Consider the following 23,390-nt stretch of genomic DNA (forward strand, 5'->3'; position numbering starts at 1 on the left):
GCTATGGCCAGGTCGACATCCACAGGAATCAGAATTGTGAGTGATCTGAAGTCCGAACCATACAGAGGACTAGAGATACACATGTATGTGCATACTGTACACAGGAACACAATTCGGTATCTTTCAGGTGAAACATTCATTTCATATGCGCCAAGAAGCAACCCCAGTTTTGATACCGTCTGGGTCTATTTAAGACTGTGCGACGTGGACATCGGGTTTCTCTGTATCTTCAGCTGCTTCAGGCTGGGTCGGTGATGCATCGGAATCAGGGTTCGTCTTACCGACATCATATTTAAGAAAAAGAAAAGCTGCAAGGAAAACAGTTGACGACAGCAGAGAAAGTCCCGTGTCCATCCCTTTCACACGATACCGTAGGCTTGGGAGATCATACACTGCACATGCGCCGACCTCGCCACATGTTGTTTCCCAGAGAGTGCACGTGGTGTCAATGACCTTTCCATAAACGATAGGTGATGGAAGGTAACCTACGGAAGAAGGATTCATTATGAGAACGTAAAATCATAACGAAAACACTTTACTATATATATTGCCATTTTGCATCAATGCAGTGGAGCTGGCGGAGCCAAACTAAATATCGATCGATTATCGATAAATATCGGGGACTTAACGTTGAGCAAAATTTCCAAATATAACATGACTCTTGAGTTGTGACATGGTTTGCAGGGACTACTAGTGAGTGAGTGAGTGAGTTGTGGCATGTTTTGCAGGGACTACTAGTGAGTGAGTGAGTGAGTTGTGGCATGTTTTGCAGGGACTACTAACAAAACAGCGTCTTGAACATATTTTAGAAGCAGACCATGATCAAATTCTAAATTTGTATGTCTGTGTGAGAAACTTTCTGTCACAAAAGTTATTGTAAGATCGATATTATCGATAACACACTTTTCATATCGTGAGTGAGTGAGTGAGTTTAGTATTACGCCGCACTCAGCAATATTCCAGCTATATGGCGGCGGTCTGTAAATAATCGGGTCTGAACCAGATAATCCAGTGATGAGCAGCATGAGCATCGATCTTCGCAAATGGGAACCGATGACATGTGTCAACCAAGTCAGCGCGCCTGACCACCCGACCCCGTTAGTCGCCTGTTACGACAAGCATGGGTTACTGAAGATGAAACTTCTAACCCGGACCTTCACAGGTCACTTTTCATATCGATAATCATTTTTTTCTCATCGACTTTATTTCCGATTATATATCATTTTAGCCGGCCCTGCAATGTAAACCCGATGTGGATGTAAAGAGTTACTTTGTTCAACGTCCCTCAGTAAAGACACATCATGGTTGAAAATGAATAAAATTACTAATTTAGATGGATATTACACAAAACAGACTCGGAACTGTTATTGTTTACTCAAGAAGATATGGTTACTAAGTGGATAATTCGACAGCGGATGATACCTTCCTAAGTAGATTATGATATCATATACGTAAAGTTACCTGTAGTCTACGGGTATGTAAAGATCATACAAGTAGATTTTTTTCTAGACTGAGGCATTAATCTGGTTCCTTAGTTTCTATAAAATATGATGGTAGTCATAAGAGAAACCATAATGGCAACCCGTGAAGATCCTGGTTTGAATTGGTTTCAGCATACCAGGCTTGTTGTAAAAGACGATTAACGGGATTGCGTGGTCAGGCGCCCTGACCTGGTTGACACATGTCATCGTATCCCAATTATGTCGATCGATGCTCATCACTGGATTGTCTGGCCAAGCCTCGATTATATAGAGACTGCCGCCATAAAGCTGGAATATTGCTAAGTGTTGCGTTAAACAACAAATCAACACAATAAGCGGCCGCCGCATGCTATTCCTTTACTTACCGACAACACTGTCTAAGAAAGCCGTTAAAGCGACAGCCATGGATTTATCCCTCGGATGCACAGTCCTTTATTAGAACAAAAACGAATCAGTCAATATATAATAAAAATATACATATACATGACCAATTCTAAAGTATGTAAGGGAAACGAAACCATCCATCTGCCCTTGCCTTAATGTTGATAAAATGCCTTGTAATAAATGTACGTCACAATAAAATAGACCAAGAAATCTGAAAAGCATGCGTTCATGAAATCCTGCCAAAGAGAGATGATAACAGCTGTTCTCGATAAGGTGACGTATCCTATGTCGTACTTTTCATAAATTACATTTTCCATTACTTACTATAATATATATATGTTCGTTTTTTAATTCCCTACGTCTTGTTTTTTCAACTGAATCTGATAAGTTGTTACCGGCATCAGTATAAAATAACAAGAATCAACTGGTTTGTCGACCACACCAAACTTTCGACCCTCCACAGAATCAATGCCACATCAAAATCTGACGTTACACAAAATGTTAATGCGAAGGAAGTCTGATCGGCCTTTTGGGGTATCTAGAAGTCGTTTTAGGTTGCTGTCTAGTAAACACTGATAAACGTTATGACTGTATGAACTATATCTGTACACAATATACACAGTTCCGTAAAAACATAACAAGGATTCATGATAAGTCGTTTGAATAAACGAATATAACAGATTTAGGAAAATATATTCAATTTGTAATTCCAAATAGTGATGCTATTTTGCAATACACGTTAACAGATTAGGCACACTGCAGAATCACTGTTTACATAATTTTGTCACCACTAGTTTCCTTTTCTGGCAGATTGACCCGATGTACATAAATACTGACAGTTCATTAGGTCCTATATTCGGGGAGTGTGACCAGGGATTTGTATCTGAATTTAGGATTACAAAAGTAACGCTTTTTGTCAAACATATTTTAAAATACGATTTGATCAAAATTGGGATTTTTTAAAGTTCTAACTTTCTTAATTTCTGTGTTATTAAGGGCATTACGTTGAAAAAAGGTATTATTTCAACAATCGAATGGTCAGCTTTGGTGTTATGTCGAGCAATTTTCCTAAAACTTAGCCTTTGGTGTTCACATTTCACAACTTTTGAGATACAATAGAGCCTTATCTTTTTACCAAGCTTTGAAAGAGCTCACAGGACTTATGCTCAATAGTTGTTTGCTCAAAGTTAAGATTTTTAAGGTCTCATTAAACCTTCCAAAACGTTTTCTCTGTTCTAATTCCCTATTTTGATCTGTTTCGTATATTTGCATGCGTTAATGGAGAGTGCCAGCAATGGGGCCGGATCCACAGATTTCAGTGTGACGAAAATCCTTAGAGCAGGTCCAGATACTCGAATAAAATAACATATATTTTATGATTCATTTATCATGTAAAGAAGCAAACAATATTGACGAGAGGGGACATAATGTACTATTTTGTCGATATTCTTTTCATGACTAAAGCTAACTTTATTCCTGGCGAATATTTCAGAGTGCAACAGATATAACGTATGCAATGTTGTAACTGTTGAAACCTGTGTAAAGATATACACGTTATATACTGCTCGTTTACGCTTAGCATATTTCACCGACTTTTACTTGTCCATACATATGATTTTCACAGCTATTGTGCCCTTCACACCACATGAATCCGTTCCTGGGGATCGTCAAAACTGGGTATTTCTTTTAACTGACGTTTTATACTTAGGGTTTCATTAAATTAATAGAAAGATAAAGACAAATGTTTATTAACCTGCCACGAACGTATAATAAATAAATCATTGGCAGATCCAGCCCAAACTGGCATGCATGGCTTGAGGGGCTGAGCTTCTCGCTGTCTGCTAGTTTTACTCACTCCTAGACCCATACCTAAGACATTCACATCTATTGATACAATTCGAAAACAAAAATATACCCTTCTCTCTTCATATTGTGTTTGTAAAAACACTTTTTCTTCTTTTTACAGAATTAGATTTGTTGACTGATCTGTAAATAATATTTATTATTTGTAGTTTAGATTAGTAACTCAGATTGTTAGTGGCTGTACCCTCAAAGGGGGTTGAAGTATTGTAAAATTATTGTCCTCCTGAGAGGGTACGTAAGTCCCAAAACATTCAAAGGAAATTTGAATTTACCAGCCTTTTAAATGTAGTATTTTTGTCATTTTAATTTTGGCTAGGTTTGACTACAATCACCAATGGCTGAAGAGTTGATATAGATCCAGCTTGGGTCCATGTAGGTAGCAAAGGTACTGTAAGTCCCCATGGACCCTAGTGTGGTGTTCTACCTTCAGTTTAGGCGATCTATAGCCCGTGTTTTATATTGTACTGTCTTCTTCATTTAAAATGTTTTAGATTTACATTCTAGTTTTATATTAATATCTGTGATACTCTAGGATTTTTACTGTCCATCGTTGACAGGTTTAACTCTTCACAATGTTTTCATTTTTATATTGTATAAATTGTTCTCGTCACGATATGGTTGAAATATTGCCGATGTGACGTTAAATATTAACTCACTCAATTTGACAAAAGGACGAGTAAATATATATTCTTGGCCGAAATCATCTTCCGTACGACCAAGTACCCCCGTCCGTTTAACCAGAGTGATTGGTCCCCTCCCAAATGGGGAGTGCCTAAAACTCAGGCCAAGACAAATCGGCCACCGGGTACTACTAAAAAATGGAATGCAGAATATTAAAACGAAACCTGCGCGAGGCGAGCACAGAAGCTGGGCGAATTTTGTTTATCGGAAGTTATGTATATAGTCATAAATATATATTTAAAACTCCCGCATACTGGTATGAATTAGACGTGGTATGATAGAGTCCAATGTGTGGTAATTGAAAACACCTACTTCATTAAGGTGATGATGATAGGGACTATAGAAACTGTCGCCACTAGGCCGGCCACCAGGTCAACGACGATGTAAGGATAAAGGTAGGGGCAGTCTGCCGGACACCTGCCCTCTGTGCCCTCGTCACCAGGAATCTCGCTGCATCCAGTGTATGTCTGGAATATGATCGGCATACAATACAGTGAGTGAGTGAGTGAGTAAATAGTTTAGGTCACATCGGCAATATACATATATATATTATATATATTATCTTAATGATGACTTTCTGTCGTCACAATACGGCTGACCTATTGCCGATGTGACGTAAACTGTTTACTCACTCACTCATATAGTTACTTTATAAAATGCTGTCATCGAAAGACAGTACAACTACTAGATTATCTAAGATGTTATTAAAACTAATTTGTGAAGATAAAACATTACACTATTCACTGACGGTATAAAGTGGGCTAGAGATCGCGAGCAACTAAAGTGAGGTCACCACACAAGTAATCGTGGGGACTTACAATATTTCTGCTCCCTGCACGGCTTTCCAGCAGGATTTCTACCATCCCTTCAACTGCTAGCGATTGCATGCATGGTTAGCCATATATCTAAGATCTACAAAGACACTTCGATTAAAAACGATGATAGATATGGGTATTCTTTGAATGATGTGGACTTATATACCCTCTCAGGGGGACAATAATGTTACAGTACCTCAGTCGCCCCTGAAGAGTACAACCACAAAAATTTTATACTATTTATTTTTATACTAAACAGCGTTACTAGCAATATGTTGCCTTGTGGTACACCCTGATCTTGATCGTGAAAGTCAGACAAGGTGGATCGTACACGAACCTTGAAATACCTGTTTGCTAACAATTGTGATATAAAATTAAACAGGATTTGGGAAGTTGATCAAGAGAGACCTGAGAGCAGTTTGCTGAAGTGCCGATAAAGGCGGAATATATAGCGAGAATAATGCAAAAGCAACGTTAAGAGTAAGTCGTACTGTCATAGCCTGCAGATTAGTTTTAAGAGTAACCGGGCTGTGGATGACGTCATAACAAGGATAGAAGATCCTCCAGCGGCCCTATTCCCCGGAGGAGAAAAATTAATGATAATCTTTGAACGGAACTTCTCTCTCTCTTTCAGATACGTTTCCTGCAGACAGAATGTTGACAGTGTAAGATCCTGTACTAATATATGTAATTCATTGAAAATAGTCCTGTTGATATTATTAGAAGAAACTTTTGGGCAGATTAATAGGGGACCTACCCTTCACTTTCTTCCTACAAGGACGACAAACTATGTGCTCCATGGTGTATGTTATCTGACACATCCATATCCTCAAGTGAACCATCATACCAATAATTGAACGCGATTTTCTGAACCTTTTGAGTGATCTCCACTTTTTTGTCACAACGTTTTCCGAAATTGTTTCAGATCTAGTTTCTTCAGCGGATTTAGATGAATGTTCTTCAGATGAAGATGAATCCTGACTAGATGCCTGTGTCTGAGCTGTAGAGAGTATCTGGGCGCCTAAACATAATTCTGAAGTTTTGAATACAACGTCCGGGTGTGACGATTGGATGGTTGGTACTTTTTACCCCAGTCAAGCCACATACCCTCGTGTCTTTGCGAGGATTAAAGATTTAAAAAATAATATATATAAATTTGAGATGTCCCCCGACTCGAAATGCTGCACAGTACCCCAGTACCCCAGTTTTGCCGATCGCTACGGTAAAATCGCATGCAATTGATTAAAAATTAATGTAAACATAATCATGGATCATTGGCTTATCGATCACCATTCATGACACCTACCAATTCTTTATTGTTATTTCTGTAATTCGATTGAAACCCGATTTTGATTCTCAACTAAACGATCTTGACACAAATGGATGACGATATATCCGCAGAAAACGGGGGTGTGGTCGACGCAAGCCCTCTGGTTGGTTGATGCTTGCTCAGAAGACATTTACAACTGATGCTGTCTTTTGAGAAGTCATTGCTGGAAAAAAGAATTCTTACATTTCCAAGTCAAGCAGTCGATGAAAGTTAAAATCCCCGTGAAGAATGTGCAGATTTTACAAGCGTTGCCCAATCACAGGGCTTGCTTCGGGTAGGCCAATCATCCATCATGATGTTTACATCAAGTTTTAATCGACAGCATGCGATGCTAGTGTAGCGATCGGCAAAGCAGGCCGGTGGGGTACACCGAAGTGTCCGGCCTTGTCATTATGTATTATACTGTGAAGCATTTCGAGTCGTGGATCATCTCAAAATCAATATTGTTTTAATCATTAATCCTCGCAAAGACACGAGGGCCTGGAGTCAAGCCTGTTTGGCAGTTTACTGACGAAGTGGATATATGGATATACCTTTGGCATGATATCAGAGGGTTTCCTGACGACGGATGCATGTTCGGCACTATATATTCATTTTTTCTGCATTTGCTAATGTTTTGTGTGATTTTAATTCTGTTAATTTCCATTTGTTTTTCAACATTTTACAGTCTTTAGAAAAGGAAGAATAGCTACCGGAACAGTTTGTGCAATTGTTAAAGTTGCTGTCACAGTCTTCTGTGACATGGGACGTATCACCAGAGTAATCATATGTTTTTGGCAAGTTGGCACAATGATCGTATTCTTTTCATCTATAACACCTTAAAGGATACGAATATAGATGTTGACTGAGCGAGTTGGGTTTAATTCCGCTTTTAACAATATCCCAGCAATATCACGGCGGGAGACACCAGAAATAGACTTCAAATTTTGTATTCATGTGGGGAATCGAACCCTTCCCTCCAGCGTGACGAGCGAACGCTTTAACCACTAGGCTACCCCACCGCCCTCAATATACATGTCGACTGCAATATTGCATTAACCTGCCTTGATCGACTTTGGGGGATTCGGGGAAGAGAATGAAAAATGATTAGGGTGTTAGTTTGAACAGTTTCGTTGTTTCGTGGTGAAGTTTTTGACATATGTAACTCCTTGGTCTTTCATTTTAGATACAATATCTAGTTCTGTCATATCAGTCAACAAGCATTTCATGTCTCAGACTATGCCCTTGCCGGTACTGAGCGTTCAGTGAGACTGAAACAAGGATGCCCACAAATGTTTAAGGTGACATGAGGTTTGACGCTTGTTGTCTCTTGTTACATTCGAGTAGCAGTGCACCTGAACGTGAGCGCAAAAGCAGCTCTTACCAAATCTCTTGACACCACTTCTGATGCCCTACACTGACTATAAACCCTTTATTAGATCTTACATCTGTAATCTGATGCAAAAGAAGTGGGACATACAAGTAGGTATCAATAGATTACATCAAATTAAACAAACTATCGGTTATACCTACTTGGGTTGTCAGTCCAGGTTTGAGGAGGTCGTCTTACGACGATGTCGTATTGGCCATTCACGTTATACGCATGAATATTTGTTGAAAGGTGAAGATCCTCCATTTCGTATCCTTTTTGATGAAAGAATTACAGTCAAGCATGTCCTGCTTGATTGTGTGGATTTTTCCATCAAAAGGGATAAATATTTCTATAAAGGATCTTTTTAGCATAAATTCTCGTTTAGCTTTTACAAGAAATTGATATGCTTCACAAATTTTGATTTATATGTGTTGTATATACATGTAATAACTTATTTAATGTATGGTCGAATACATTGATAAGTGAGATTGTGTGTTGATGTACCCTCAAAAGGGTTAAAGTTGTGTAAAGTATTTGTCCCCCTGAGAGGGTACGTAAAACCACGTCATTCAAAGTCTATTTAATCGCACTATGTTTTTAAATCGCAGAATATGTGTTCGTTTAATCCATGGCTAATTTGCTCAAAATCGCTAACATCTGAAGGGATGGAATAAATCCAGCTCGAGACCATGCAGGTAGCAAAAGTACTTTAAGTCCCCATGGTCTCTAGTATGGTGATCTACCTTCTGTTGTTGGCGATCTATAGCCCATTTTTATATTGCATTCTTGCATGTTTAAAAATTGTTTATGATAAATTGCTAGTTTTAGGTCTTAATCTGATATTTCAAGTGGGCGTAACTTCAGAGGCGTTTTATTAGGAGTCTCCAACACCAAGACACGTGACCAGTTATCGATAGAGTTCGAAGGTCGCTGTTCATCGTCGTTGTCAAGTGGACGTTAATATATTAGGGGGTTTGGGATTCCGTGGTTGTTTGTTATGGTCCATCATCCGAGCACCCCACCCACCATGGAGTATCACAAAGACAATGCTAATAACAAGAGGATGTCCAACTTGCAACTCCTGGAATACCCGGGGGTACCTGGATGATGATTAATTATTCTACTAGATTTGCCCACGAGCCACCGCCTTCTGGGCACAGGACTCTTGGCAAATTACAAAATTAGGAAATACAATTTGGCCAAGATATTTGACAAAACATTTTAAACGTTGATGTAATTTGTGCAACACAATAACACACAAGGCGTGGCATGGCCAGCTGAGTCCATTCTAACACCAGTCTGGGGCATACAATACAGACGTAAAATGCTTAGAAATAGTATCATTAAAGTATATATCTGGTTTGAGTGAACACGGAAATTACCAATACTGCCATTCCATGAGCATTCCTTGAGATACCCTAAGTGCTATTCTGTGACTGGCATCCTGACATACATGGTGACTAGTAAGGGAAGAGGTACTTACTGTGTAATTCTGTGACTGACATCCTGCAATACAGGGATTGATATACGTCACCCCGTCAACTCCACACAGAGGCATGAACTCAGTTGCATCACAGATGCAAGGAGTACCGTTGACCATGGAAGACCTGAAATTTACAATCAATGCCAATGTCAATCTCTCATAGAAAATAGTGTAAGGCTCCTACCTAGATGGTGTGAAGTTTTTCTGTTTGTGTACCGAGACGACAAAACAATGGTCAACATGTTTAATGCAGACGTATTTGAATTATACCTTTCAACGAAAGAAAAAAAATACACCTAATTGTTGTGTGTGTAATTCACTACAACCGTAACTACGTGTAATACGTTGTTGCAAATGACACTTGTGCCAACGAAACAACTGATAGCCTAGTTAAACTGACAGTTTCACCCCGAGACATCACTCATGGTCTGGTGATATCAGCCAACCCAGGTTGTGTGAATATATACTTTGTCTTTTCGTTAAACCATATGACTATAACCATACATGTTCGGTTGTAGGCAGCACTCCTCAACTGTAATTTTCTTGGTGCCGTTGTACAAAGCGATCTGAGCGCTAAGGTGGCCGTAACTCCCATACCTTAACATAGACTTGAGGTAGTCTTAGTGCTAAGGTTGTTTTGTACAACGGCACCCTGGACCCGGTTGTATCAAACTTTAATGAAGCATTAACGTGCCATTGAACGTACATTCTAAGATGCCTAGCGGTTAGAACAATCGAAAAAAAAATACATTATCAGACAATAAAGGTATAGTTTTTTGATGACGTAACAATTGAATGACGTTATCCCGTCACTGCGCCATTCTAGTGTGCCCCCTCGTAATCAAACCATTTTACATTACGTCACAATGTAAGCGACGTCACGATGCATGTCAGTTGTCATCGCCTCGTACGGCCTCCTACAGTAAACTACACCGTTGCATCCAGTTTCTTGGTTTGCTGTTGCTTCACGCAGCTAACATCACTGGTGGAAACATTACGTTTATGTTTTACGACGTTTAAAATGTGTCATTTCGACTAACAAGTTTTCAGCGACACGGTAACGTTCGTAATGTTTACATTCCCACAATGCAATTGTGGAATGTCGCTTGACTACTCAACTTCCTCTGGATGTACTGATCTCAACTTACGCTGGTAGTAGAAATGCAACGTTCATATTGCCCCATATGGTTTACGTTAATGACAGATGTAATTAAAATAATTCAGAGAAGATATTTAATCCGAACGTAAACCGTCATCAAACTGTTATCATTTGTTTTTCTCTGGTAACGTTCGTCTTAACGTAGGGGGCAGACACATCAATAGAACAGTGCGCCAGTTAGCCCTGTGCGAGGATTCTTAATTTAGGTCACCGACGCAAGCGTCCTCGTGCTTTAACTATAATAGTTCAGGGCAAAAGTGTGTTTTATTACACTATACATGGTGGTAGAGCGAAGTGTATTTCTTAATTAAGTAATGTATCATTAGGGTTTAGTGTTGACATTAGTTAATAAAGGAATGATACAACCGGGTCCTGGCTGTCACATATGCCACATCGACATTTTCTGGTTCTTACAAGCTTCACCTATCTGCTGTCACCTGGGCCCTTGGTGCAGGATTATGACAACTAACACATATACACTGTAACCCTTTCCCTCCTTTTTAATTCTAACTGAGATAGTCTAGTTGTTTTACTGTCCTTTGACGACAGGTTTTACAATATACACGTATTCCATTTCAATGTCAAATTTGTTCTCGTCACGATATGGCTGAAATATTACCGGTGTGACGTTAAATATTTACAACTTCCTCTTACCTGCTGTCACCTAGACCTTTGATGTTCTGGCTGTCACAGCCAAAGACCAACGTGAGACAATAGAGGGCAGTTCCAGTGAACATCACTATGGTCGTGAGCTTCATACATCCCTTGTTAGTCAGTCTGAGTCGGCTGGTGAGAATGCCTCCCAGTAAAGTGCCAAACACTGCCCACAACAGCCCAAGTATACCTTCAACACATACCGATTTGCAGCTGTGAAGTTCAATTAAAAAGAATCAATGGTGTTTTTGTACATTCAAATAATCACGTAATTCTGCTCACATACCCGTACTGCGAAGTCTTTCTTTTGAGCCATCAGATTCACAGAAAAAGAACCCTTCTCAACCAGAATCAATACGTTGGATCCCTTGATTACACTGAACCAGTCTTTTGTTATGTGACAGTACATGTAGAAAATTGTTGTATTTGTGTTTCATTGCTTCTGTTAAGATGAAGAAGAAAGGGCGTAGTGGCGTGCTATACTATATTTAGACTGGGAAACGAGAAGGGTGAGGACATGTCAAGACCTCCCAGGTTATTCTAGTATAGTCTCTGTTGCTGAACATTTAAGTGTTAAAAATACATCAGAAATGGGCTTCGCACATTGTACCCATGAATCGAACCCTATGCTTCAGCGTGACGAGCGGGCGTTTTAACTTATAAGCTTTTTATTGAATATCCCCAGTATTTTCAAAAGTATTTCAGCTTGACATAAGAATCAAGACATAACACTTTGCAATACAGGACAATACAAACTACTACCTGGAGGTATGGCGCAACACTCTAAATAAAACTGTTTCCTCCTCGCTCATGAACATCACGCACCAGCAAAAGGCCTTGTACACATCGCTTTTCTTTTTTTAAAGGTCACGACATCGCTACTTACTCATTATGAAGTTCGCCCTAGATGCTGACGTAGCAAATTGGGTCTCGATGTATTTAGGAGCAAATCCTACATAGCCTCCAACGAAGAACGAAAGACAGACGTTTCCCAACATGAGACTGCCAGCTACTGGGTTCTTCAAGATCCGTAATACCGATCTCGGCATGTCTGTGGGTACAAAGACAAATAAGAGATTAATACAGTGTTTGGAACATTGTAGCTGCCAACTCTCTGTTGAGTATATGGCATGTCCGTGTGTAGATGCATTCAGTAAGTGTCTACCCTCAGTAACTACAGACCTGTGTCAAACCCAACATTCCTTTCTAAAGTGCTTGAAAGGGCTGTGAAGTATAACACCAGTGCTAACCTCCCTACACTGGCCCCGGCCAGTCCAAGCTCGAGTCCAATACAAGATACTTACTTTGACATATAAGTGTGTCAATCAAACTGCTGCTACCTATCTGACACAATTCGAGGAGAAATATAAACATTCTAAGATCTGCTGATCAGTTACTTCTTAAAGTACCCAAAACCAGCCTAAAAAAAACATGGACAGAGATCATTTGCTTACATGGCCCCAACTCTGTAGAACGATCTTCCCTTGGGAATAAAGAAATCCCAATCATTGTCAATCTTTCGAGGCTGCCTAAAGACATATCTTTTCCAAAAGTTCTATAAAGATTAAATTACCAGTGAAAACGCAGCATCTCTACTGCAGTGTATTTCAATTTTGTGTAGCGCTATGAGCATGCACTAAGTCCCTGGAGTTGGCGCATTACAAAACTAATATAATATTATTATTATTGGTAGATGTGTAAAGATGATGGTTGAGAGGCATCTTTTAGTGTATAACATGCAGCGAATATCGAAGTGCCAGCATTAGACGTTGTAGGGTGATTGACATGAATGAGCTGAACAATGTAACATCATCACACATATTGTACTAAGGAAGACACTGCCACATCGCCATAATGTCCTTCAATTTAATTATCATAGACCTAGGATTCCATTTTATCACCATTTGTGCCTTGCATGAAGTCGATCTGTCCGGGTCATATTTGTCAGTTCTGTCATGTTGCAAGTTACTGTACCAGATGTCTTGTTTTTTCGTATAGCATAGGTAAATCGGTGACTTACCCACTATATCGTCTTTCAGTGATTTCGTTGTGGCAGTGGCTTCGATTGAGGGTTTCTTTATGTGCCTCGGAAAGCAGCCAAGGGGTACAGCAATAAAGAGGGCTGCACATCCAAAGACCAGGTACCCGATCCACCATGCACCTATCCACTCTGGATGAAGGCTATCTAAATGGGACTCTTGAAATAAAAATAAAACAGTGGCATATATTTCGTATGAAACTCCGATTGCATGGCGAAATTACCGAGGGCGTGTAATATACTATAACAGTGAATACGCTTGGTTAACTTAGATAATAATTAGGAAGTGTGAAGATCATATATCCAATTCCTTTGTCAATTTGAGCGCAAAACCTACCGCTGAGATCAACTGGAATGTCGCTAAAGAAGCCGCCAAGACTGAGGGCAAGAAATGGTCCAAGGAACGCCATAGTCATAAGGATACCTGCAAGATCATGAACACAGATACAATAGAATCAATAGCTTACCTGTATCTAAACAGCATCATCTGCATGTATCACTTCCTCCACACGCACTTCTCTTTGACATTCAATAATTTCCTTTCACTCACTGCATACTCCACATGCCCAATGTTTATAGTAAGGACTCTACTTCCTGGAAATGCAGTTTTTCAAATGCATGCACTACACGCACTTACGCTCCACACGTACTAGTTTCTCTACATGCACTACTCTGGACACACTGTTCCCACCATTTCCTCTTCCTCTGCACGCACCAACTTCTCACGTACGTTACGCACTACATGCCTATGCACTACAGCTTCTACCACCACGAGAGCGCAACTATTTCCAGATGCATTACGTACCCTATACGAACTTCGTCTTGCACATTCTCTACTTCGTCTTATAAGCAAACTCCATATCATAGCGGTGCACATTACCAAAAAGTATTGATATTTATTTTCAATGAATAGCGCTCAATGTATCGTGGTCATAATGTTGTATGTAGTCACGCATGTATGTAAAACATCTTTCTTGACAACATATATCCTGATATTGCTTTGTTCGTCGGTTAGTTTGACCTATTATTTACATCTGTCGAGCAGTTAATACCTCTAATTGAACAGTCTGTTTCTAGTTATGGCGTGAGATTCAGCCTGGACATGAAAACTTGCCTCCCTTTTCTCCTTTCACAAAAGTTTGAATGATGATGGAACAGTCTCAGGACAAGTCTTATGGTTTTACCACGACCAAAAATTCTTACTCTTCTATAATTTCATATTGAATTTAAAATGTTTCCCCTCAGACCTCCTTTTTACCACGTGTACGACTTGCAAACCTACCTGTCAGTAAGCTTGACTGCTGCTTATCACGGGAGTTATTGTCAACGTACGGTAGACCCAGGGAAGACCGTGCAGATTTAGCCAACCCAAGTATCACCATAAGCACGGCAAACACGTTGAACTGCCAATGACTGCTGTCCGTCGCCTGGTTCTTGATATCTGAACATTGCTCATCTTCTTGCACGGAATCCTGACATAGCCTGGCACTTTGTGGAGAGGAATAGTTGGAGGCTTGGTCCTCTAATCGGGGAAGGGATACAGGATTTATGAAGTGTAACAGACCGAAAATTAAACTAGCAATACCATAGACAACCGATGCACAGGACAGGATCCTAGGTATAAAACGTCTACCCCCAAAATGGCTGAAGAAGAAAATAGCTACGAGATAGCCGATTTCGTTGCAGCTTAGGAGGAGACCACTTCTTGTACTGCTGAGCCCAAATTGCTTTTCTAGAGCTGTGATCTGAGACACTGTATACAACTTAACTGACTCCATCACCATTGACGACACACTGAATACGGCAGTGAAGCAGAGGATGTTGTGGAAACATCGACGTCCTCCAGACTCAACAGTCGTGTCCATATTCATATCGTTCTTCCCCATTATTAATGCCTGGAATGTCAAAGGAGATATGAGTGTGTTGTTAAAAAAAAATGAAAAACATTATACTATGTATTCTGAACAGGTCTGAAAAACGTCAACGTACAACCAGTTAGGGTGTGATCAGTAACTGTATCCCATTGCTTCGTACGCCGAGAATAGAACAAACAACGAAACATGGTGTCACAAGCAGTAAGGAGTTTTCTCTGCTGTCACGTGTGTATTGCTTGAGTGTGTGTCACCTATTTTCGCAACAACTTGCTACACTAACTGAGATGTTCGTACAATATGTATATCGTGGCAGCTTATATGTTTGGAGCATTTTGGCTACATAAACTACTGATGATGACTATAAATGAACTTTCTCTGAACTAATCACTGAAAATTATCTGTAAAAAATGACTTTTGACAGTGAGTTCGTTATACCCGCAAACTTACTACGGTAAACCGTCGAAGCCAAAACACGTTTGTGTGCATTGGTAGACACCAGCTTACAATTAAACATGACTTAAGATGATATATAACGAGTGCAGCAACCTCATTCCATTCATGTTCCTAACACAATTCCCCTTCCACCAAAACTAGACTTGAAAGGTGATTTTAACAGAAATTTCAGAAAATTACAAAACAGAACTCTTGTGACAATAGGCAAAGTACGGAAGCGTAGTAGGGCCACGGTGAAGAGTTTTTGGGTCTTACTATCTCCTACGTAGTACTTAGTATCTCCTACGTAGGACTTAGTATCTCCTACGTAGAACTTAATATCTCCTACGTAGGGCTTACGTAGGAGATATTAAGTCCTACGTAGGAGATATTAAGTCCTACGTAGGAGATACTAAGTCCTACGTAGGAGATACTAAGTCCTACGTAGGAGATATTAAGTCCTACGTAGGAGATAGTGACCCCCCAAAAATGTTAAACCGTGGCCCAACTACGCTTCTGTAGCGAAGTGATCAAACACGTTGAAATTGGTGGATGTATTTTCTTAGTTTTATGCCGTTTACAATAAGTACTTAAACTAGTACTATTGTGTCATCTCATCGTTCTCAAAATAGCAGATGTAACGTAATCTGTAAATTAATGCTCCCAACACTGAAGCAATGATGCTCCCTCGCATGTAACATGGCGCCAAAGGCTTGAGAAGTGAACTCGCCACTCTCGACATTGTCTCCCGTTGCTCCTTCCAAGTGAGAGGGTGAATTGGGTTTTACGCCGCTTTTAGCAGTATTACAGCAATATCATGGTGGGGACATCAGAAATGGGCTTCACACATTGTATCCATGCGGGGAATCGAACAGGGGCCTTTGGCGTGACGAGTGAATGCTTTAACCACCAGGCTACCTACCTACCTCCCCACCTTCCTAGGACGCCGATAGATACAACATACAACGTAACAATAACGTCATAAAGGTAAGGCTGCAGTAGGATCATATACTGGGGTAAATACTAAAAAAAATGCCATAGATTGTTATTACTGTACCCCGATACACTGTAAAATCACAATGGCAATTCGTTATAAAATATTATTTATTTGCTACTCAGCAAGGAAAGTTAAAATGTGCGACGTTACTTTTTCCGAAACCATAGCCAAAACTTGATCACTATTTACTTTAAAACTGCTGTAACTTGTAACAACAACTGCGATAGATTCTAAGAGCATCTCTCAGGCCTTCAGATTCAGAGGATTTAGAATTGAAGTTTCTTTGACTTTCCCGTATTCAATTCCGACCACCAATACAGAAAGAAAAATGAGTAAATGTTTCTTTTTCAATTACCTTCATTTACAAAAATTTATCAAACGGCAGAAAATTGTAATTCCTTTAGCTTTCAAAACAAATTTGAATTTCAGTTAAAATGTATCACTTCGCCATGGTCAAATACGACCAGTATTATCTTACAAAAACGAGTAAATTGTTTCGAGACAAACGTGTTATATAAGCCGCGGCAATTTGAAATAAACGGTAACTGTAGAAATAACTACGGTGCAATTGTAATAAATTGTTTAATTCCTACAGATTCTTTAGAAATTAGAGTTTCCGTGATTGATAGACTTCGCATTGGTCAATTCCCCATCACCGCCGTGTTACAACAAACAACTAAAAAAGCCGAACAACATTTTGATTTAGTTTGTATCATTCACAATGAGGGGCAGGTGCGGTAAATTATAATTTAAAGACGCGGCAAATTGCTAAAAGCTCAGTCCTTCAGATTTTATTTTTTTTCTGAATTTTTTCGAAATTCCTATAATTCATACCGAAAAACATAATTCATCTTTGCCAGTATACTGGGACTCTCTATTATCGCGGGCTCTCTATTTTCGCGTCACGCGAAAACATCGGGAAAGCAGAAACACCACGCCCCGCATCGGCTGTTTACATATGCAAATTACGTAAAATATATTCATCGCTCTTGAAAAAGTCATTTATTTCATTGGAATGTTATGTGTAATCGGAAAAATATTAAAGCATTAATCTTTTCAGTAAGTTCTAGAACATTTTGAAACTAGTATGACCCCTACTGCCCTTACATCTAGCATGAATCAAATCTTACTTCATCAAGAGCAATCCTGCGACAACTTTAAGGTCATTTGCATATTTTCCGTGCTAAAAATATAACAGGAAGTGACGTATTATGCAACTTCACTCTGCACACGGCAGCGACTTGTATGGTACGTTTTAAGCCGGAAAAACAATATTTTGTAACGTTATTGTTACCTTGTTTCCAAATGAATAGAAGTTTCTGATGTTTGGGTTAAAAGCATGATGATATTACTAATGTGAATGAAATTCCTAAATATTTTTTAATGATCAAACTATTTAGATTCGTTACTTGTCTTAGTAAACGTTTCACAGTGTCATCTGCTTGTACCGCGTGCCATAGTAAGAAAATCGCAATACCGCGATAATAGAGAGTTGCTTCAGTTACCGGGTCAAACGAGACAGTCGGAATTGCCGCAATGGTATTAAACGAGTTGCGACCATGTGTCACATTATTTGTGACAGAAATGAAGATTAAACATCAGTCAACTGAAAATATATATAAAATGCTAAATGTCAGTAGCCGTTCATAATCCCGATGGCGACAACATTAACTACCGCGATAATAGAGGGTCCCATGATATATTTTACAGCGATATTGCTATGTTCTGGTCGATATCTTCACATGCAGGTCACACCTTCATATTTCACGTACATTATGCCTACCCGCCGTACTATAATGCATGTGCGTGGCATAATCATCGGAACTACGAAATGTTTCATCTTCTCCCATTTCTCATGACGGAAATGCGTTCAACCCCAAATGTAATAACTACAAAATGCCGCTTTTAATCCGTTATACAGATGTCCAATGGTAGGATCAGTCATGGGTTGTAACATTTGGCTTCTGGATATCATTCATGTGAGTGAGTTAAAATGTTACGTCACATCGGCAATATTTCAGCCATATAGCGATGAAAAAATGTTAAGTTAAACATATGAAAGGTCTTTCACAAGGGACAGTAAACATTAGCAGGATATCACAATTTTAAGTATAAAAAACTATCCATTTCAAGCATCACAACATTCTATTCAACTCAAAGATTACATTTTACTTTTAATACCATTCAAATGCAGGCTATGGGTCACCGGAAAGCAAAGCTGGACCACCTTACTTGGGATCATGGACACCTACAGTACTGCGGCTTCCTGCATAAGTCATTCATGTGAGAAGCTGTTCATTTTGCACGTGTTTTCTTGTTACATTATGAAATTAATCATAAATAAATCTAGCAATTTGAAAGACACAATTGATCCAGTTGGTTTTTGAAGTATAGATGTGCGTGTGACATTATAATTGTAAAGAACATAGTATTCACTATCTTCAATAAATTTCGGCAAATAACATATATCAAGCATAACTTTGTAACAGATCCACGTGTAATCTTTATTTCACCGGACATTTTCCCGGAATGACCATCGCGTGTCAGAATCAAATGTGCAAAAAGAACATGAGTGAGTGAGTGAGTTACAATTTAAAGTCACACAGGCCGTATTTGACTGTGATATACACACAGTCAAGACAGGTAAAAATAAGTAGACTGTCACGGATGCAAACTTAAAACTAGCATGTAATCATAAAACAATATTTCTACAGAACAACACAATCTAAAAATGGACTTTCTCCTACATAACACTGTTACACTCAGTAACAACAAAACACATTCATGATCAACATTGGGACACGCTGCTAGGTGTGCACGGCCGAGTTTATTTCCATGTCACATTCAAATTCAGTTTACACTGACAAATATTTCACCCAGACTAGGTACAATACATGTTAAACTTAGCAGTCCGTTGCTGAAGCCCGACACGTAAAACCAGAGATAAACCTTCATGAAGAAAAACTCGGGAACCGTGTTCCCTCAACGTTTGCAACAACAACCTGTACTGGAGGGTCTACAGCAGACTATGTTCACCTTAGATATAAGGTACCTTACATGTGTTGGAATAAACCTTACAAAACATTCATATTTTGATAATGTAAATAAACAGGACAATGTGATATCATCACCATTACTTATAAATAGAGTCCGTGTTTAATAAATACTCCTCTCTGTTACAGCAGTATAATGACTCTTCAACCAACAGTAAAACACCAATCTTTAAAGTAACTGTATTATAATGGCTCTTCAGCCTCAAAGGGATATACAAATAGAGATGAATATATCGGTCATTATATCTGACGTCAGTTATTATAAAGGCTCTTCAGCCAGCAACATATATAAAACACCATACGCTTAGATGCATGAATAGAAGTATTATAACGGCTCTTCAGCCTAACAATATATACAAACATTGTATTTGCTTCATTTCAATATATGAATAGAAGTATTACGACGGCTCTTCGGCCAACGAATAGACACATATATTGTAATTCCTCCATTTCAGTATATGAATAGAAGTATTATAACGGCTCTTCAGCCTAACATATATACAAATATATTGTAACTCCGTCATTTCAAATTATGAATAGAGGTATTATAACGGCTCCTCAGCCCAACAATTCTACACTACATCAATGTACAAATCAGTTCATTCCAATATACAAACTTGTGAGTATTATCATGGCTCTCCAGCCGGGATGCAGCCATATAACATGCACACCTAATATGTCTCCTGACAGTAACCAACACCTGCAACATATGAACATAGTTTCATTATGAATACATAACTATTGGGAAATAAAAAAAAATAAAAATAAAATATATCTTTACAGTAAGCTTTACGTTAGAGTCCATCATAAAGCGGCCGTGGTGTACTTTCAGCGAGAATGACCAATTCAAATTGAGTAACCCTTATATATCCTTAACAGCGCCACCCCACGGGGCAAGTAACTCTCGTTACACACCGCTAGGAGAAAACAATTTCCTACTAATTCATCCTTCAAACGTAGGAAATATAATTTCTCCTACATAACACTGTTACACTCAGTAACAACAAAACACATTCATGATCAACATTGGGACACGCTGCTAGGTGTGCACGGCGAGATTACAAAGAAAGTCAGAGACCGAGCGACAGAGACACCTTGATCCTGTTTTCCAGTTTATCTTTAACATAACCGTCCTTAGCCTTTTCACTGCGCCATCGACCATGGCGTTTGAACATACGATCTGGTATACCGTTATTAGCTGCAGCAGTAGCGCCTCCACTACGAAGACTGTGCGAACCATACCGTTTAATGTCACTAACAAACGGTGTCAAAGCCTCCAAAAATATGTCTCGCAACCTAGTATAAGACATAGGTTTGTTGCTTCTCCTCAGCTCATACTGTCCCGCATACTTTGTAACATTTCTAAAGATGTACACATCTGACTGAGGATTAATTGAAGCAGCCTGTAAATACCTCTCCAAACATTCAACCGGACAAAGTTTTGTACCTGTTCTCCCAATCACAAGCCAAGCACCATCTCGGTAAACATCAGTTTTGGACTTTTCAATAAACAATAACATATGAGAATTGTAAAACACAATATCTGAACGTGTTATATTTAGTAGTTCCTCGGATCTCAGGAATCCTGCGTAAGCTAGTAAACACATACTTATTGTCCGTAAATTGTACAAAGATGGATCTACAATTTTTGAATCGAATAAAGAATTCAAAATTTCAACAGTTACCGGCTCTTTTTTCACAACTGACCTAGCTAACTTCCTCTTAGCTGCCTCCAAAACATTTTTCACTAGCATACTGTCTGTCGGACTTACCAGCCCAATAACCGTATGAGCATGCCTTAAGCTATAAAAAGCATTTACAACTGGCGAAATAGATTCACTTCGCTGCACAATCGACAACAGGTATATGGCACAATGCAACGGTGCAATAGGCAATACATCAGGCATGCTACTACTCTTCGCCCACCTTTTCCATGCAGCATAACCATAACGGTACTTGCTCACAGTTGACTGAGCTCTGGACTGACACAACAGGTCCGGTAACCCAGCAGCAAGTTCAGCCACCTCATCAGGCAAAGACGACAGATCACTCTGGTAAGCATCATGAAATGCATCTGCAAAACACAATTATACAGAATCAACGAAAATCAATCAACAGTGCAATCATATTAAAATGCAAATCTTGTTCACCAAATAATCCTCCCTTAATCCTGCTGGGTACATATGATTCTTTCAACGTAGGTAGATACACGTAAGACTTAACCTCAGGCATGAAGACAGCATTTTTCCAAAGTAAAGGCCAAAAACAAGCCGATTTCCACTCTGGAACGACTAAAGTTCCCACTGCATGACATTCCGCCATGTGTTTCAAAACTCGAGGTATAAGACAAATCGGGGGTACTATCCAACTCATGGTCTCTCTCCATGTGACTGTGAATGCATCTACAGCAGCACATCCTGGGTTACTGTAGCGGGAGTTAAACTGTTCCAGCTTAGCATTATAGTAAGATGCAAACCTATCCACATGATGTGGACCCCATAACTTGTCAATACTCCCGAACACAACGCTTGCAATACCCCAGTCATCATAGTCCACAAGTCGACTGAGGTAATCTGCCTGCAAATTACCATTACGAGGAAGCCACTGAATACTCAGATCTATATTATGCTTAAGACATACGTCAAAGATGTCCATAGCTATGGACTGCAAGTGAGATTTCATGCTGCCTTTGTCTACAATGCTGACGACATTTTGATTGTCTGTAAACCATTTAACCTTACGGCGATCGAGAGAAGAAACCAAACTCACGAGCACCATATACACCGCCTTCAGTTCTCTCCAAGTAGAACTCTGTCTTGCTTCTTCCTGATTCCACTGCCCATGGGAAATTACACAATCAACGTCAACACTGAATCCACCAAAACCACTGTCACTGGCGTCTGAGTAAACAATCCTCTTAACCAAGCTCGTCTCAATAAGAGATCTAGACACATATATATCTATTTTGTTCAGCCAAAATTTCAGCTGGGCAACACTTCCAGGAGATAAAGAGATCTTATTCTCCCAAGACCACGTTTTAGCTACATCGATACTCAACGACCTAGTCATTAGCTGAGCTACTGGTCCGATAACTGGTTTCATAGATACTACCTGACCCACCACACTCGCAACAGATCTCACAGCAATACGTCTAGGATGCAGCCTTAATATATGCAAGATAGTATGTTTCAACTTATCTATCTTCCTCTGAGGAATGCTCATAGTTAAACACGTAGTGTCCAGTCCAAACCCTAACCATTCAATGGATTGAGATGGATGCCAGAGTGACTTCTCTACTTTGGGGACAAACCCTGAAGATACGAGATCGGTTTTAATGACTGCACCTTGTGATAAAGCTAAATCCTCTGAAGCACCGGACATAATTCCATCGTCCAAAAACGTAACAATTTTGTGTCCATCAGCACGCCACTTCTTCACTAGCTGACGTGTAACCTTAGTGAATACGTAAGGAGCTGAAGTCAGACCAAACGGTAAAACTAAGAATTTGTAATAGCATATATCACCACCAGTATCACGCCATGCAAATCCAAGATAATCAGTATGAGGGTAGAATATATCGATGTGGTGGTATGCAGAATGTATGTCAAATTTGATTAACCAATCACCCTTGCTCACATATGTTAAGAATGTGGTCCAATCCTCGTACTTCACGCTAGACTTGTAAACAAACTTGTTAACCCGGGAGAGATCAAGGATCAATCGTTTCTTCCCTGAAGACTGTATGGACACAGACAGTGGACTGACTACTCTGGGGGGCCGTAACACACTTGCTGA

The 23,390-nt window shown here is 39.5% G+C and overlaps 2 protein-coding genes across 2 annotated transcripts; both read right to left on the reverse strand.

Moving 5' to 3' along the window:
- Positions 1–189: 189 nt before the first annotated feature.
- Positions 190–15,125, reverse strand: LOC124281048 (solute carrier organic anion transporter family member 5A1-like). Its single transcript, XM_046717057.1, has 7 exons — positions 14,873–15,125; positions 14,522–14,761; positions 13,577–13,663; positions 12,088–12,252; positions 11,202–11,367; positions 9,409–9,512; positions 190–485 (listed from the first exon to the last, which is right to left on the reverse strand). Exons 1-7 carry the CDS (start codon positions 15,123–15,125, stop codon positions 190–192), a joined length of 1,311 nt encoding a protein of 436 aa, XP_046573013.1.
- Positions 15,126–19,972: 4,847 nt separating this feature from the next.
- LOC124281076 lies at positions 19,973–22,452 on the reverse strand. The gene is made up of 2 exons (XM_046717087.1): positions 22,365–22,452; positions 19,973–21,669 (listed from the first exon to the last, which is right to left on the reverse strand). The coding sequence occupies exon 2, from the start codon at positions 21,500–21,502 to the stop codon at positions 20,666–20,668; it is 837 nt and encodes a 278-aa protein (XP_046573043.1). The 5' UTR covers positions 21,503–21,669; positions 22,365–22,452; the 3' UTR covers positions 19,973–20,665.
- Between the last annotated feature and the right edge of the window lie 938 nt (positions 22,453–23,390).

This window comes from Haliotis rubra, unplaced genomic scaffold (assembly GCF_003918875.1).
Source record: "Haliotis rubra isolate DU_JTF1 unplaced genomic scaffold, ASM391887v1 Scf279, whole genome shotgun sequence".
Taxonomy (NCBI): domain Eukaryota; kingdom Metazoa; phylum Mollusca; class Gastropoda; order Lepetellida; family Haliotidae; genus Haliotis; species Haliotis rubra.